At 47.0% G+C, this 18,392-nt stretch overlaps 1 protein-coding gene across 1 annotated transcript in view; it reads right to left on the reverse strand.

The window, feature by feature from the left end:
- LOC147113665 (uncharacterized) overlaps nucleotides 1-18,392 on the reverse strand; it is a 126,765-nt gene that overhangs the window by 8,714 nt on the left and 99,659 nt on the right. The window contains exon 7 of the mRNA XM_085994913.1: nucleotides 4,027-4,096. Within this exon, the coding sequence (XP_085851039.1) occupies nucleotides 4,027-4,096 (70 nt within the window). The remainder of the gene's footprint in view (nucleotides 1-4,026; nucleotides 4,097-18,392) is intronic.

The following is an 18,392-nucleotide window of genomic DNA, read 5'->3' on the forward strand; positions in this document are numbered from 1 at the left end:
TAATCATTAGTCCCAAACTCGCGACCTCTTCCACCTAGGACAAGGGCAGCAGGCGCATGGGAACACCACCACCTCCAAGTTCCCCTTCAAGTCACACACCTTCCTGACTTGGAAGTATATCGCCGATCCTTCATCATCAAAATCCTGGAACTCCCTCCCTAACAGCACTGCGGGAGTACCTTCACCACACGGACTGCAGCGGTTCAAGAAGGTGGCTCACCACCACCTTCACAAGGGCAATAAATGCTGGCCTTGCCAGCGACGCCCACATCCCATAAATGAATAAAAAAATTAATTGTTTCTCTTTTATGGATAGAAATAATTCTGCATCATTTTAGAATTATCGAATCATAGAAACTTGCAGCACAGAAAGCCTCCATTCAGCCCATTGTGCCTGTGCCGGCTCTTTGAAAGAGCTCGCCAATTAGTCCCACTCCCCTGCTCTTTCCCCATAGCCCTATAAATTTTTCCTTTTCAAGCATGTGTCAAATTTTGTCTGATAATGCTCCTGTGAAACGCCTTGGAACGTTTTACTACGTTAAAGGCGCTACATAAATGCAAGTTGATGTTACATAGCCAATTCTCTTTTCAAAGTTACTATTGAATCTGTTTCCACCACCCTTTTCTTCAGCTTGTCTTGCTAAATTTGTTTTAAAAGCATCTGTAAAACACCAAGGATGTGCAGAACTGGCTAACCCAGGGTGACAGATCAGTACGTTTCATAAAATCCTGGAGCACGGTGTGGGTTATTTGTTATTGTAGGGGAAAACATAGGGTTAAGATTAGAAGTAGACATTAGTAAGAACACGTAGGATAGAAATACATCGGTCAAAAGATCACCACCCTAGACCACGTAGGCTGTTAGCAAGATAAGGGATAATAAGATTACTCAGCACGAGAGAGCAGGGTTCAACAGCTGCCGATGATTAGGTCACCAATGATTAGGTCACAATAAACCAGGTTAAACATTAAGACACCAAGTCAGCATTGTGTGAGACAATCAACGGAACGGTTATGAGGACGCAAGATTAAATTAGATTGTGAGTCCACGTGATCAGGGACCGCCCCTCATTACTTAGGACAGGGAATTTAAAGGGTATCCAAATTTGTATTAATCAGAGTTGTCTGCCCTGAGCGGTCGGGAAGAGACTCTCCTGGCATATGCTCGAATAAAGCTTTATGAAACGCAACTTCAGTCTCCGTGCCGAGTAATTGGTATTACTCCACAACAGTTATCATTTTCAAATGTTCCACATCTAATTCAACCAAAAGCAAAGCAGCACCTGGCGTGCGTGACATTGCACGATGTACCAAAGATGCTCTCCCATTTCACGTCTGCAATCTGCACGGTTTTTAAATTCTGTTTCATTTTCTTCCCTTCTCTTTAGGTCCATACCCATCATTCCCTGAATTAGATAATGAAAGACTGGCTTACTCCAAGGAACCATCTGCTGGAGGGGGGAGGGGGTAGCTGCGGGGAGGGCAGTGAGTGTAGCTGGTGACCCAATTTCTAATGCCTCCTTATGCAAAGACTATGTCCTCCACTCAGCATCTTCTCCCAATAGTGCAGACAAGGTTACTGCATAAGATAAGAGCTCATGGTGTTGGGGGTAATATATTAGATTGGATAGAGGATTGGCTAACTAACAGAAAACAGAGTCGGGATAAATGGGTCATTTTCAGGATGGCAATCTGTAACTAGTGGGGTGCCACAGGGATCAGTGCTGGGGCCTCAACTATTTTCAATCTATATTAAGGACTTGGATGAAAGAAACGAGTGTATTGTAGCCAAATTTGCAGACGATACAAAGATAGGTGGGAAAGCAAGTTGTGAGGAGGACATAGAGTTTGCAAAGGGATGTAGATAGGTTAAGGGAGTGGGCAAGAATTTGGCAGATGGAGTATAATATGGGAAAATGTGAAGTTATCCACTTTGGTAGGAAGAATAGAAAAGAAAAATATTTAAATGGAGAAAGACTACAGAATGCAGCAGTACAGAGGGATTTTTGGTGTCCTTGTACATGAAACACAAAAAGTTAACATGCAGGTGCAGCAAGTAATTAGGAAGGCAAATGGAATGTTGGCCTTTATTTCAAGGGGGATAGAATATAAAAGTAGGGAAGTCTTGCTACAAATGTATAGGGCACTGGTGAGACCACACCTCGAGTACTGCGTACAGTTTTGGTCACCTTATTTAAGGAGGGATATACTTGCATTGGAGGCAGTTCAGAGAAGGTTCACGAGGTTGATTCCTGGGATGGAAGGGTTGTCTTATGAGGAAAGGTTAAGCAGGTTGGGCCTATACTCATTGGAGTTAGAAGAATGAGAGGTGATCTTATTGAAACATAAAAGATTCTGAGGGGGTTGGACAGGGTAAATGCTGAGAGGAATTTTCCCCTGGTCAGGGAATCTAGAACGAGGGAGCATAGTCTCAGAATAAGGGATCGCCCATTTAAGACGGAGATGAGGAGGAATTTCTTTTCTCAGAGGGTCGTAAATCTTTGGAATTCTTTAACCCAGAGAGCTGTGGAAGCTGAGTCATTGACTATATTCTAGGCGGAGATACAGATTTTTGAGCAACAGGGGAGTCAAGGGTTATGGGGAGCGGGCAGGAAAGTGGAGTTGAGGCCAAAATCGGATCAGCCATGATCTCATTAAATGGTGGAGCAGGCTCGAGGAGCCGAAGGGCCTGCTCCTATTTCTTATATTCTTATGATGACAAGACTGGGTGCTCACTGTGTGGGGAAACTGTGGGTGCAAAGTGTGGTCATTTCCTTTTCCCCTCTCTGGCTACACCAGAGGTGCATTTTATTATTGATATCCTGCAACAACAACAAAATTAAATTCAAAGGTGCGGGCTCTGAATATCCCAGAGTGCGCGGCACATTCACAGAGTGACATATTGCCCGTCACTGAGCAATACATTCTGTTCCACACGCGTACAGAGACCCGTACTGCCCCGTGTTTCTTCACAATTGGGAACTGCTTAAACCAGAACATAATCAACAACAGCAGAAAGGAACACAATGAGCGCATTTCCAAAACCAGCATCTGATGTTTGTTCCTATTAGTAGAGAATTAACGCAGAGACATTTTTAACAGCATAAATGAAGAAATGCCCTTTTCTCCCATTCCTTATAAAAAAAAAGCTAGAACGATGCACTGTATAAAAGATTGTTTATTTTTTTCTCCAAACTTGTCTATTAAATGTGCATTAAAACAATTCAAGTAAGTTTCTTTAGTCTTTCCTCACTGGAGGTGTGTTTAGTTAATATGGGCCTTTTGAGGCTACATTTAACTCATCAATCTTTGATGGGACAAAGGCAGCACTGACAGAGAAAGCACTTGCAAACACATTAGGCTTTGTATCCTAAACCAGCATTTTAAAAATTATAAAAACCACATAATATTAAAATTTCTAAGTAGCATGACATTGAAATACCTCAAAGAAGTGAAGGGCTATACTTAACATGCAACAACAACTTGCATTTATATAGCACCTTTAACACAGTAAAACTTCCCAAGGCACTTCACAGGAGCGTTATCAGACAAAAATTTAACACCGAACCAAGGAAGGAGACATTAGGACAGGTGCTCAAATGCTTGGTTGAAGGGCCGTCTAAAAGAGGAGAAAGAGGTGAAGAGGTTTGGGGAGGGAATTCTGGAACTTAGGGCCTGGACAGCTGAAGGCAGGGCCACCAATGGAGGGACGAAAGAAGTGGGGAATGCACAAGAGGCCAGAGTTGGAGGAACGTAGAGTTCTCAGAAGGTTGTGGGGCTGGAGAACATTACGGAGATATGGAGGGGCGAGGTCAGGGAGGGATTTGAACACGAGGTTGAGAATTTTAAAACTGAGGCGTTGGTGGACCGGGAGCCAATGTAGGGCAGCGAGCACAGGGGGGCGACAGGTGAATGAAATTGGTGCGAGTTAGGACACGGGCAGCAGAGTTTTGGATGTGCTCAAGTTCATGGACTTGAAAAATTAACCCTCCCCACAAGTGGTGAATATTGAATGTTGCCACCTACCTCACTGGAATCCTGTGCTGTGTCTGGAGCTTCTTGTTCCCCCTCTACAGGTGACATGTTGTTCGTCTCTCTGAAATACAGGTAAGGCTATATTTACACAGGCTGTCACTGGAGACCAGGAAAAGAAAAAACATTTAGGAAAACTTGTAAATGCACAATTTCTAATGCGCTGTTTCCCCTGCTTTGTGGCAGCGATAGGCACGGAGATGAGGTTGTTGGCACTGGCGAAGAGCACATCGGTCACCTGCTTGATGTATACACACACAGCTGATTGACTAATGTTGCAAAGGTCACCAACTACAGCCTGGAATAACCCTGAGGCATAACAATCCAGGGTCACACCATGGGCAAGGATGAGCGTGGTCTGGTGCAGGGCTGCAGTTGGTGCTGCAGCCGGGGGGGGGGGGGGGGGGCGACGCTCCGACAGTCTCCCTGGTAAAGCAGAGCCTCCTCACTGAGCTGCAGGTATGAAGTTCTTGGCCTGTATACTCTATTGGGGTAAGGACTCCTGCAAGCTTCCCCCTCCTTCTGCCTCTTTTCTCTGCAGGTCTGTGGACTCTAGCTCACTGCTCCTCTTTCAGCCAGAATAGCGTCCAATCAGCACACCCTTCGACAGCACCTCTTCCACCTAGAAGGACAAGGGCAGCAGGTGCATGGGTCACCACCACCTCCAAGTACCCCTCCAAGTCACACACCATCCTGACTTGGACACATATCACTGTTCCTTCATCGTCGCTGGGTCAAAATCCTACTTAAAGCAATGTGGAGTACCTTCACCATACGGACAGCAGTGATTCAAAGAAGGCTCACCACCACCTTCTTAAGGGCAACTAAGGATGGGCAATAATTACCAGCCTTGCCAGCGACACCCACACACCGAGAATTAATTCTCAAAAATACCTAAAAAGCCAACCAGAAGCTCACCAGAAGCCCCTAGTCAAAAAAAAATAGCACCCTGCACAACCTCAACACGTCCCAAAGCACTTCACAGCCACTGAAGTACTTTTGACGTGTAGTCACTGTTGTAATGTAGGGAAACATGGTCACCAATTTTCACACAAGATCCCACAAACAATGAATGAGAAGCACGCCCCTGGTTCTAGTGCTGTGGGATCTTTTACGTCCAATTGTAGACTCAGCCAGTTAACATTTTGAAAAGTTTATCAGCTTCAATAACCAAAACAGCAAAAGTGTCACACTGGCAGCCAAAATAAACCAGCCAGTGATTTACCCAAGAGCAGCTGATGAGCCCATCTGCTGTCGCCCTCCTGGCTGTTCCCACCCCGTCATTTGTGAGTCTATTGCAGACTTGATGAATAGGAAGCTACAATTGTTGAAAATGGCACTTGGGTCCTTAAACATTTGCATTATTAAACAGGCACTGATTTTAGGTAGGCGAGCTGGACGTCTACAAGGAGGCCCAACCTAAAATGGCACCAGAGAGACTTCTGGCGTGGAACAAACGGGCGAGAATGCAACACCGTTTTCCGAGTCCAAGCGGCCACTTTATTGATGTTATAAGTGAATGAAAATTATCCCTCGTCTTTCCAATGGCTGTTCACGATCTGATAAGGGATTGCCTCCCTTATGAAAACTTCCACTGGGAGAGGGCGTGGGCAAATTTTCTTAAGCACCATTTTCTCTTGGACAGCAGGTGTTGATAATGGAGGATGGCTGCACCAGGGCCACTGGGAGTGGAGGAGGTGTGGGCTGGTGCTTGGGGTGGGGATCTCCCATCAGTACACGGCCAACGGGGTGATCTGCACCCCTGGGGCCTACCTACCTTTTCTCTGCCACAATCCTAGGCCACGGGAGCCTTCTCCTCTTTGCCAGATTTTCCATGTTTCGCACCCCCCTCTCTGCTATTCTGCTATAACCATTTATACCTCCTCTGGACTGACCTTTTGTTTCTTTACTTGTGCCCCCTTTCGCCTCGCACCACCATCACTTTTATAATTTAATCACTCCTGCCTTCCACCCTATCACAGGCCTTCCCTTTTGTTCTTTCCTTCCCCCCACCCACCCCTCCCCGTCCCAGCTTCCTCTGGCTCTGCACTTGCTTAAAAGCTGTTCCTCTCTAACATCTCCCAGTTCTGATGAAAGGTCAGCGACCTGAAACGTTAACTCTGTTTCTCTCTCCACGGATGCTGCCCGACCTGCTGAGCGTTTCCAGCCTTTTCTGTTTTTATTTCAGATCTCCAGTGTCCGCAGTATTCTGCTTTAAGTTTATTCCCCCGGGTGACACCAATTGCAATCGAATGATCTCCACATTATTAAGCAAGACCGACGTTGATACGTTTCATTCCACCAGACATTAATGTGATGTAGAACAGTCCTTGACCGAGTCTAGCTCTTCCTTATTTAGAAATAATTCAAATGCTTAAAAAAACCACATTGTTTCCATTCCAATTGTTAAACTTCCATAGTTGTCAAAAAATGTTATGAATACAGATGGTACTTACTCATTTTAAAACTGCATAAAATGACCTTACATACTCAGCCTGCAGGCCTTTTGCAATGGCTGCCTTGTAATGAATGCACTCCAGTAAGAGCCACACCGCAGGCTGTAATCAGTTGCCCGTCACCTAGCAACAAATAAGCTGCAAGATGATTGGGCTCTGGTTTCCCAAAGGGACAGCCAATCCTAACTGGCAGGATCAAAAACCTCCCACAGACTGCCAAGTGATGGGACTGCTCCATTTTATTTGGCATACATTCCAGCAATAGTGAAAATACAGCTTTTAGTCACGGTTCATTCAGATCAATGGAGCATCTCGTGTAGCTGTTCTCCATGAAAGTGTACCTGCCCCTTTATGTCTCCATTTCACCAAAGTCTAAAAAAATACTTTTTTAAAGCAATATTGCTATGTTAACAATATGGCTTATAAAGCAAAATTTAACTGGATAGAAATTGTGCGCTCAAAGAAACAGAACTTTGATGAAACGCAATGATAAGGTTTCAGTCCAGTTACGGATTTAGATTAAACTGTGGCGGAGCCACCAAAGGACTCAGAGCGGTTGTACATAATTCCTTTAACAGCAATGTAGTTACAGCCTGTGTCTGTACCTTTAATTACACTGCTAACTGTACTATGTCTAGTTACCTTTACAGCGCGGTTTCAACGTGATGACGTCATGCCGTTCGTCACGTGATTCCCCCAAAGGCAGGAAGAACGTGATGACGTCATGACGTCAGCCTTCGGACCAGCCGAGCAGTCCTCGTGGAGCCTTCAAAGAGAGCAGACCTGTATTCGATGTATTCTAGCAGTTTCTAGTTAAAACCTGTTTTGTTCCATTAAAGTTCATTGTTTTGATTGCCCGAGTCGAACTCAGTCTTTTCGTTAGGAACCTCTGTCCTACATCGGTGACTCCGACTTCTACGAACAGTTTTCGTGGAAGATTCATCATGGATACGAACGCCGTGACCCTGAAACTGCCACAATTCTGGGAGCAACAACCAGCCGCGTGGTTTATCCAGGCTGAAGCTCAATTTGCCATCCGGAACATCGTCGCGGATTCGACCCATTACTACTACATGGTCTCCGCCATCGACAGCGCCACAGCCTCGCGGATCGTCAGCCTCCTCGGTAGCCCACCGGATGACGGCAAGTACGATACTTTAAAGGCGCGGTTGCTGCAGGTCTTCGGCCTCTCGAAGTCGGAGCGCACTCGCAGACTTCTCGCTATGCCCGGCCTCGGGGACTCCAAACCGTCCGAGCTCATGAGCCAAATGCTCACACTCTTAGGTGCCGAACCGGAATGCTTCCTTTTTAGGGAGTTGTTCCTCTGCCAGCTTCCAGTGCAAGCTGCCTTAGCCAGTTCTGCGATCACAGACTGTGCTGAACTCGCGGCAGAAGCAGATAAGATTTTCACAGTAACCCAGCAGTGCTGCGCGGCCACAGACGCGACTCCAACTCCTCAGGCGGCGGGCTGGTGCTTCTACCACGCCCGTTTTGGTGCGAATCCAGAGGCTGCCGTCCTCCCTGCAGTTTTCGCCCAAAAAAACCCAACAAAGCTCCCGCAGCGTTTTTCACGAAGGAGGACCGGGTCTAAAGGGCGCACCGCGACTGCGATGTCCATCGGATCGTCAGGGAAGCTTCTTTACATCAAAGACTCCCTATCGGGCTGCCGTTTCCTTTGTGACACCGGTTCGCAGTGTAGTATATTGCCTGCATCGAGGCTTGATCTCCAAGCTGGGGGCCACGGCCTTTCCCTCGAGGCAGCTAATGGCGCGGCTATTCGTGCCTTCGGGAAGCGGCGGGTCCAATTGTGCTTCAGCGGTCAGCGCTTCTGCTGGGAGTTCGTCACGGCCAAGGTCTCGCAGGCCATCCTAGGGGCGGATTTTGTGTGTGCAAACGGGTTCCTCGTCGATGTCCGGTACTGCCGGTTGATCAACGTGGCCACTTTCCACTCCATCCCCTGCCACCGCAGCACCGCCGTGTCATGGTCTGTTGCCTGCGCGTACCCATCTCCGGATGAATTCACTTGCCTCCTCGGGGAGTTCCCGGAGCTGACCAGGCCCACTTTCTCTTCCTCGGTCACGAAGCATGGTGTGGAGCACCATATCACCACGACGGGCTCCCCGGTTTATGCACAGGCTCAAAGGCTGGAATCCGGCAAGCTCACGGCTGCGAAGGCGGAGTTTGATACAATGGAGCGGCTGGGAATTATTCGACGATCAAATAGTCCCTGGTCTTCGCCTCTCCACATCATGCCGAAACCTGGTGGCAGCTGGCGGCCATGCGGCGACTACCGGCGCCTGAACGATGCCACTACACCTGATCGGTACCCGATCCCACATATCCAAGATTTCTCAGCCCATTTGGCGGGAAATTCCATCTTCTCTAAAGTCAACCTCGTCCGCAGGTATCACCAGGTGCCCGTTCATCCGCAGGACGTTCCAAAAACCGCTGTTATCACACCGTTCGGGCTTTTTGAGTTCCTACGAATGTTGTTCGGTCTAAAGAACGCAGCACAGGCTTTCCAGCAACTAATGGACTCTGTGCTCCGAGCCCTGCCTTTCATTTTCGTTTATCTCGATGACATCCTCATCGCCAGTGCTAGCAAGGAAGAGCACATCGGTCATTTGCGTACTCTCTTCACACGCCTTAGCCAGCATGGGTTAATCATCAACCCGGCCAAGTGCCAGTTTGGCCTGCAAAGCATCGATTTTTTGGGACACCGTATCACCTCGGATGGCGCCGTCCCCCTGGCGATGAAGGTGGAGGCTGTTACTTCTTTCCCGCACCCGCAGACCATCAGGGCCCTCCAAGAGTTCCTTGGGATGGTGAATTTCTACCACCGATTCGTCCCCAAGGCGGCTCTGCTTATGCAGCCTTTGTACGAGGCCCTCAAGGGCAAGTTCGGCAAAGACCCAATCGGCTGGACAGCCGAGATGGACCAGGCATTCGGGAACACCAGAACACCAAGAGCGCCTTGGCTGCTGCAACCATGTTGGCACACCCTCTTCCAGGTGCCACCATCGCCCTTACTACAGACGCGTCCGACTACGCCATAGGTGCAGTACAGGAGCAATGGGTCAATGGCACGTGGCAACCGCTGGCGTTTTTCAGCCGGCAGCTGAGAAAAAATGAAAGAAAATACAGCACCTTCAATCGGGAGTTGCTAGGCCTTTTTCTGGCCATCCGCCATTTCAGGTTTTTGTTAGAAGGACGTCCCTTCACGGCTTTTGTCGACCACAAGCCGCTGACCTTCGCCATGTCAAAGACCACCGAACCGTGGTCAGCTCATCAGCAACGTCACCTGACGTTCATTTCAGAGTTCACTACGGACATTCAACATGTGTCTGGTAAAGACAACCTGGTGGCGGATTGCCTCTCCCGCGCGACGGTCCATGCGGTTCATCTTGGAATTGACTACGCTCGCATGGCTGAGGATCAGATTTCAGACCCAGAGGTTCAATCATACAGAACCGTCCCATCAAGTTTCCAACTGGCTGACGTCAGCTTCCAGGCCACGGGCACCACGCTCCTTTGCAATGTCTCCATGGGCGTTCCCCGACCTATTGTGCCAGCCGCTTGGCACTGGAAGGTTTTCGACGCAATACATGGATTGTCGCACCCTGGTATGCGGGCTTCACAACGTCTAATGTCGACGAAATTCATCTGGAAGGGTATGCACCTGGATGTCCGGGACTGGGCCAACACCTGCGTGGTCTGCCAGAAGGCCAAGGTCCAGTGGCATGTCAAAGCACCAGTGGCTCCGTTCGTTGTTCCGGAGCATCGTTTCGACCACGTACATGTGGACCTTGTGGGACCACTACCACCTTCCCGTGGTTTTACTCATCTCCTCACCATGGTGGACCGCACCACCAGGTGGCCAGAGGCAATTCCTTTGGTTTCCACCACTTCGGCGGACGTCGCTAGAGCCTTCATCTCCTGTTGGGTGGCTCGTTTCGGGGTGCCAGCAGACATCTCCTCCGATCGTGGGCCACAATTTACCTCGGAGCTTTGGAATGCTGTAGCTCAGGGGCTCGGTGCCAAACTTCATCGCACCACCGCCTATCATCCACAGGCGAACGGCCTGTGTGAGCAATTCCACAGGTCGCTTAAAGCCTCCTTACGGGCCAGTCTTCAAGGTGCGGGATGGGTGGACAGGCTCCCTTGGGTCCTGTTTGGTCTTCGCACGGTGCCCAAGGATGACCTGCAATCTTCTTCAGCAGAGCTTGTTTACGGCCAGCCACTCCGAGTTCCTGGTGATTTCCTCCCTTCTCCCACAGAGCCACGGTCCGCCTCCCAGCAGCTAGTCAGCCACCAGGAAGCGGCCAAGTGTTTCGTCCTGGTGCCTACATCCAACCACAGCCTACAGAGCTCCCACATGCCGGTTGAGCTGAAGAGCGCCGAGTACGTCTTCATCCGTCATGACACTCACCGGGACCCGCTCAAGCCTCCTTACACTGGTCCCTTCCGTGTCATCGAACCAGGAGACAAGTCTTTTGCAGTCGACGTCGGAGGGAAGCCGGATCACATTTCGGTGGATCGCTTGAAGCCGGCTCATCTAGAATTGGATAGCCCAGTCGTCATCGCTCAGCCACCGAAACGTCGCCGTCCGCCCGCAGCCGCCATGCCGGTTCAACCACAGCTGCCCGCCAGTTCGACTACACCCGCCGCACCAGCTCGGCCACAGTCGCCTGCCAGCTCGACCATTGGTCATCAACTTCCTCTGCCAGGTTATCAAAGTCGATCAGACAGACTTGTCAGACCTCCTCCTCGTCTCACTTTTTCCTGTTAAAGACAATTCTGGGGGGGGCGCATGTGGCGGAGCCACCAAAGGACTCAGAGTGGTTGTACATAATTCCTTTAACTGCAATGTAGTTACAGTCTGTGTCTGTACCTTTAATTACACTGTTTAACTGTACTATGTCTAGTTACCTTTACAGCGCGGTTTCAACGTGATAACGTCATGCCGTTCGTCACGTGATCCCCCAATGGCGGGAAGAACGTGATGACGTCAGCCTTCGGACCAGCCCTCGTGGAGCCTTCAAAGAGAGTAGACCTGTATTCGATGTATTCTAGCAGTTTCTAGTTAAAACCTGTTTTGTTCCATTAAAGTTCGTTGTTTTGATTGCCTGAGTCGAACTCAGTCTTTTCGTTAGGAACCTCCGTTCCTACAAAACAACTATTTAAAAAAAAGTTAGGAAACCATATCGTCGAAGTTATTGTAAAAAATACATTTCAGGTATTCTAAACTTTGTATGTGTTTGTGTATATAGATATAAATTGCTCATTATTAGTTGATGAATATATGCTTATTTTTATATACATCACATGACAGTCGGGAGACAAAGTTCAGAAACATGCGCCCGAGAGCCAGCTAGAGGCCCAAGCCTGCAAATGCATCATAATAGTTGACAGCAAAATTAAATGGGAAATGCTGATAGAAAAATGTGGCCAAAAATCACAACAGGAAGTAGGATTTGTGGACAGGAAGTGCACCTACACAAAATTAATATATACAAGTCTAGCTCATATCCATGACTTTCCAGACTTTACAATTCCAACTGTCAAAAGTATAAAGAGAGAAAAAAAGCCAGTTATTACCTGTGTTTTTTTTTCTGACCTTGATAACCTGGCTTCTCCCACAGAGAGAGGCATGAGGCAGAGATTTACAATCTTTAGAAAATTCCCACAATAACCTCAAGATGTACCTCTTTATAGCACTTCCCCACCGGAGAGCACCTCAGCAGTGGTATTAAAGGGACCACCCAGTTTAAACACCATTTCAAATTAGCAGCTAAACCCACCAACCATGGTCCAGACCCTAGTCTTCTTGCGAGTTATGCGACCCCGGGGGGAATCAGCTAGTAAACTTTGAAATATAGAGGCATCTACAATTAAACAGGAATGACAGGTCAAGCTAAATTGACAGCTGGGTGCTAAATAGACTTGCATGTTTTGCCGAAGGTGTAAAGGGAATGGACTGAGGCAAGATTAGAGAAGCTTAATCTCTACAGTCTGGAAAAGGTGGTTATGGGTGACACCATTGAGGTATCTGAAATATCAAATGGTATATAGATAAGTTGAACCCAGGATTTACTTCAAGGCCAGTCAGGCCAGGCATAGAATGGTAAAAATTTAGAAAAGGGAAAATTAAATATAAAACAGATGCTAATCAAAGGGTAGTACTGTATGAAGTGCTAGGTAGGGTACTGGCATCAAAGATGCCAAGAGAGTTCAAAATAGACTAGGCTAGAGAAGTTGGACATTAGACTGGGTGAATTGGCTGCCGAGCTGGGCGCGATGGTCGGATGCCGGGCGAGTCGGATTGACGCCGGGTTGGGTGAGTTGGATGGTACCTTTAAATGATATTTGCATAAATACGCAGTGCTGCCACTGTGACTTTACAAGGCGTGCATTGCTCAGTGGTGGCACTCTCACCTCTGAGTCAGAAGGTTGTAGGTTCAAGTCCCACCCTAGATACTTGAGCGCACAATCTAATCCGACACTCCAGTGCATTACTGAGGGAGTGCTGCACTGTCAAAGGTGCCATCTTTCGGATGAGACCACATCATCCCTCTCAGGTGGATGCAAATGGTCCCATGACACTATTTTGAAGAGGAGCAGCAGAGTTCTCCTGATGGCCTGCCAATATTTTTCCCTCAACTAACATAACAAACAGATTGTCTGGTCGTTTATCTCATTGCTGTTTGTGGGATCTTGCTATGCGCAAATTGGTTACCTTGTTCCCTACATTACAACAGTGACTGCACTTCAAAAGTACTTCATTGGCTGTAGAGCGCTTTGGGATGTCCTGTGGTCATGATAGGCACTATATAAATGCAAGTCTTTCTTTCAGTTGTCCAATACACATGTCATCCAATCGCCACAATCCAAACACCTTCTACTTAATTTGTAAAAGTGAGATTCTATTTTTGCCATCGATCAGGTCACTTCGCCAGTGAAAAATCAAATCTCTCTCAGAGCCATTAGCTCAGTGTAAATAACCTTACCAAAACCTGGTTTGTGTATATATGAAGGATTTTAACATCTTTCTGGCAGACATGAATCAATTTATGAGCTATGAAAGGTTTTACAGCAGTGTTCCTATTTAATGCTGCTAGGTTCAAATGTTGGCAAGAAATTTGCGCGGGATTCTGAGCCAGCTGCAGAAAGTGATTTATGTAGCTGCTATCTGTGCAAGGATAGACCTTCAAATATATTATATAATATATATATTGTTCAACTGTGTAATTAGCATAATTTATTCATCTGTGGGGACTGGGAATCATCTTGTTCCCAGAACAGTCTCAATTAATGCTTCAGAAGAGAACATCTGAATCATTTATCATGGTCCCAGTCTACGTTCAAAGTTCTGTGACTCACTGATACCGTAAATAGGAAAATCAATAGGTACAAGAAGCAACTGAACTGGAGAAGGTGTGCCTATTGCTGGCATTCAGTGCCACTGCTGCACAGTGACATTCAACATCTTATTTATGACATTTTAATATTACGAGTGCCAAAAATGTAGTACTAAAACTGTAACCTATGCCTGAATCTGGACAGGTTTACTTAGAATCACACAGCACAGAAGGAGGCCATTCGGCCCATCGTGCCTGTGCCGACTCTCTGAAAGGGCTATCTAATTAGGCACACTCCCCCGCCCTTTCTCCATAGCCCTGCCATTTTTTTTCCTTTTCAAGTAAACATCCAACTCCCTTTTCAAAGTTACTATTGAATCTGCTTCCACCACCTTTTCAGGCAGTGCATTCCAGATCATAAAAACTTGCTGTGCAAAAAAATGTCTCATCTCCCCCCTGGTTCTTTTGCCAATTATCTTAAATCTGTGTCCTCTGGCTACTGACCCTCCTGCCACTGGAAGCAGTTTCTCCCAATCTACTCCCTCACAATCCTGAACTCCTCTATTAAATCTCCTTTTAACCTTCTCTGCTCCAAGGAGAACTTGTTTTGTGTGCGGATAGGCTACAAGGGCCACAATCAGCACATATATTCAGCCCAGCCCAGCCCTCCTGTGTTGTTTTTACACAGCAAAGATTTGACCAGGTCAATCTGTACATTGAGTTCTAGATTGACTCAAAGGTTGCCCTTTCAAGCCAGTTTCCAACAAATGGAAACTCAACATTTTTTTAAATGTCTTCCCACCTCCAAAAAGAACAGTGGGAGGAAGAAGGAAGGGCCTTAAAAGTAAACTTTTTAAGGAGAAAAATAAGGTAGGAGTAAGATAGATTAGGAATAAAAAGTACAATTAAAGTTTAGAAAGTTTGAAGAAAGGACATAGTGAGAGAATGGGAAAAGAAAGAATGGTACAACTCTCCTGCTCTTATAATGCAACATAACATCCAAACGATGAACATTACCATGAGAGAAGGCTTGTAATCCAGTGTTTATCTGTCACACACATACACCCATCCCCCACACACCCAGGCACGCACATACATTACAAATGTAAAACAATCTTTAAGATTAAAGAAAGCTATTCATTGGCCTTCTGATATTCAGGATTAATTTACTGGCCTTTCATTTACCTCAGCAATTTACAAGATGCCACAATTTCCTGAACAGGGAGCGCTTGAGCTTTGACCTTACAAGGGATAGGCATCATTCAATGTTACAGCACAGAAACAGGCCATTTGGCCCATCGAGTCTCTGCTGGCGTGTATCGGTGTGTGAGCCATCTCGTCTAGTCTTACACAGGTTCGCAACTGAACATCACAACTATGCTCCAAAGCCCAGACTACCCGTGAACAATGCCATGGGAAATCTGCTAGTAATATAGATGCAGTACCAATACGTAATAAAAAATATTATAAATAATAAAGATAATCTTTATAAATAAACATTTATTTCATTGGTTTTCGATAGAACACCGTTCACTACCCATCTCCTTTCAAATTTCAAAGAGGGACTATTAATATATGCACCAGTCTGAGCCACAAGCACAGTTACATTCAAAACACTGAAAAGGGGCAATGACCCAAGGAAATAGCGTGAACAAACTTGAGACAAACGATAGGAAATAGGTGTAGTACTACAAATATAGATACACTGTTAAGATAAAAGCAATACATGGTGAATCTAATAAGCGTTCTGTTTGTGTCATACTAGTTCATACCCATGACACCATATTGTATTTGTAGCAGGTATTTATTTGAGGGGGGAAATTGTTCACAATGAGCTCAAGTCAGATCTGTTTGCAACGTTGTCCCAGTTGGATCTCGGGGTGTGGCCAGTTGAGAAAAGAGGGCCTTCAGTATCTCCGAGAAATGATGACGTGCTTTGGAATGTGTGTGGAACAGCAACTTTTTTTTGTTGCATATGATTTCCCAATAAAGCTGCAGGAAGGTCATTACAAGGGAGCACAATACCCTTCTGTCAATGATACTCATTACACCAGGGACACTTTCAAAAATGGCAAAGGGCCATGGAACATTTAAAGATGTAAGCCTTCTAGTCCATGTTCCATGGTCCTGAAATAAAGGACTGTACCTGCATGCAAACTTTGTGTTTCCTGTACTCGGACAGCTAAATCTCTCTGAACACCAACATTTAATAGTTTCTCACCATTTAAAAAATATTCTGTTTTTCTATTCTTCCTACCAAAGTGAATAACCTCACCATTTCCCCACATTATACGCCATCTGCCACCTTATTGCCCACTCATTTAACCTGTCTATATCCCTTTGCAAGCTCTGTGTCCTCCTCACAGCTTATTTTCCCACCTAGCTTTGTATCATCAGCGAACTTGGATACATTACACTCTGACCCTTCATCTAAGTCATTAATATAGACTGTAAATAGCTGAGGCCCAAGCACTAATCCTTGCGGCACACCCAACTCATTACAGCCTGTTTATCCCAACTCTCTGCTTTCTGTCCATTAACCAATCCTCTATCCGTGATAATACATTACCCTCCAATCCCATGAGCCCTTATCTTGTGTAACAACCTTTTATTTGGCACCTTATCAAATGCCTTTTGGAAATCCAAATATACTGCATCCACTGGTTCCCATGCTAGTTACATCCTCAAAAAACACTAATAAATTTGTCAAACATGATTTCCCTTTCATAAAACCTTGTTGACGCTGTAATGTATGTACCTTTAAGGGGAGAACTACTTTTTACAGCTCCTGTATACTGTAGTACCGGCAGTGACCACACTTGTATATAAACCCTGAGTAGTGATCTGCACAGTTAGTTCTAGAGTAACCCTCATTCAGTAAACACCTGCTGAATCGTTCCCTGCAGTCTGATTATTGAAGGACACAACATTAAGATATCTAACATTGGCGACGAGCAGATTCGAACCTACCTGCAACTCTGCATCACCTCCCAGGGATTCGCTCCTGGAGAACAGTGGAAGAAGGTCGAGTCCAAAAGCACGGGCGTCGACCACGGGCAACCGCCCAGTCATCCAGCGGAGATTTGAGCATCGCAGGGGAGGCTGTCGAGAGCCAGGCTTGGCTTTCCAGTCACGGTGGTCCAGCGAAACGGGCTGGCAACAGGTACTGCGCAGACACTTCCCAGACAGCGACGGGCTAGAGCCCGACCGAGCGGCACAGAAAAAGGCCGAGCAGCGTCGACGGGGAGGAGAGGGCAGAGCGCACAGGGCGCAGCCGGTGTTCAGGACCGAGCGGCGTCAACGGTGGAGAGAGGCGAGAGAGAGCAGAGCGCAGCCGGTGTTCAAGGGCCGAGCAGCGTCAACGGGGCAGAGAGGTGAGAGAGAGCAGAACGCAGCCGGTGTTCAAGGGCCGAGCAGCGTCAATGGGGGAGAGAGGCGCGCAGGAAAACGCGAGGCTCTGCCATTGCCACGAGGACCGCTGAGAGCGGCGTTGGCAGCAGCGCAGGAGCAGCGCACGAAACCCACAGGGTGTCACCATTTGCCACGAGGACCGCCGAGAGCGGCGTTGGCAGCAGTGCAGGAAATGCCATTTTAAGCCGCAGCGGGGAAGAAAGGAAAGCGCGGGAGACGCCATTTTAAGCCGCAGCGGGGAAGAAAGGAAAGCGCGGGGGACGCCATTTTAAGCCAGTCTAACCACCCCCAAAAATGCCGAAGAGTGGCAATATCACAGCGTTCGACAATGAAGTCGAAGATTGGACGACATATGTCGAACGCATAGAAGTATACTGCAAGGCGAATGAAGTGCCAGATGACAAGAAAGCACTGGTATTGTTGAATTCAATGGGTGCCAAAATGTATGGCTTACTACGAAACCTAGTAACCCCAGAGAAGCCAGTAGAAAAGGATTTTGAAAACATAGTGTCAATCCTACAGGACCACTTAAACCCCACACCGCTGCTGATAGCAGAAAGATTTAAGTTTCACAAAAGGAACCAGCATAAAGATGAAAGTAATGCTGAGTATTTAACGGAACTGCGCAAGCTATCGAAACACTGCCAGTTTGGAACGGGACTAGCAGATACTTTAAGGGACAAGTTTGTGTGTGGGCTTCAAAGTGAAGGAGCCCAGAAACAGCTTCTATCAGAAAAGGATCTTACGCTGGACAAGGCTTTCAGCATTGCAGTATCACACGAAGCAGCAGCATGGGGCGGTGCAGAGATACAACGGAGACCGCAAGAATATGGCACAAATGAAATGTCATACGGAACAGTGAAGTGCTATCGCTGCGGCAGAACACACGACCATAAGGATTGCTGGTTCAAGGACAAAGTGTGCAGACAGTGTGGAAAAGTAGGACACATAGCAAGAGTCTGCAGGTCGGGAAAGAAAACCAGCAGCAAGAAATCTCCACAGGAGAAGTACAAGAAGGTACATAAGGTGACGGAGAGTAGTTCAGACGAACAGAAGAGTGATACAGACTCCGGAAGCAAGGAGCTGGGTTGTCTGAAACTACATAATGTGATCAAAACAGAGGATCACCAAACTA

Source organism: Somniosus microcephalus, chromosome 8, assembly GCF_052327205.1.
Source record: "Somniosus microcephalus isolate GS21.2 chromosome 8, FLI_Smic_1.0, whole genome shotgun sequence".
Classification (NCBI taxonomy): domain Eukaryota; kingdom Metazoa; phylum Chordata; class Chondrichthyes; order Squaliformes; family Somniosidae; genus Somniosus; species Somniosus microcephalus.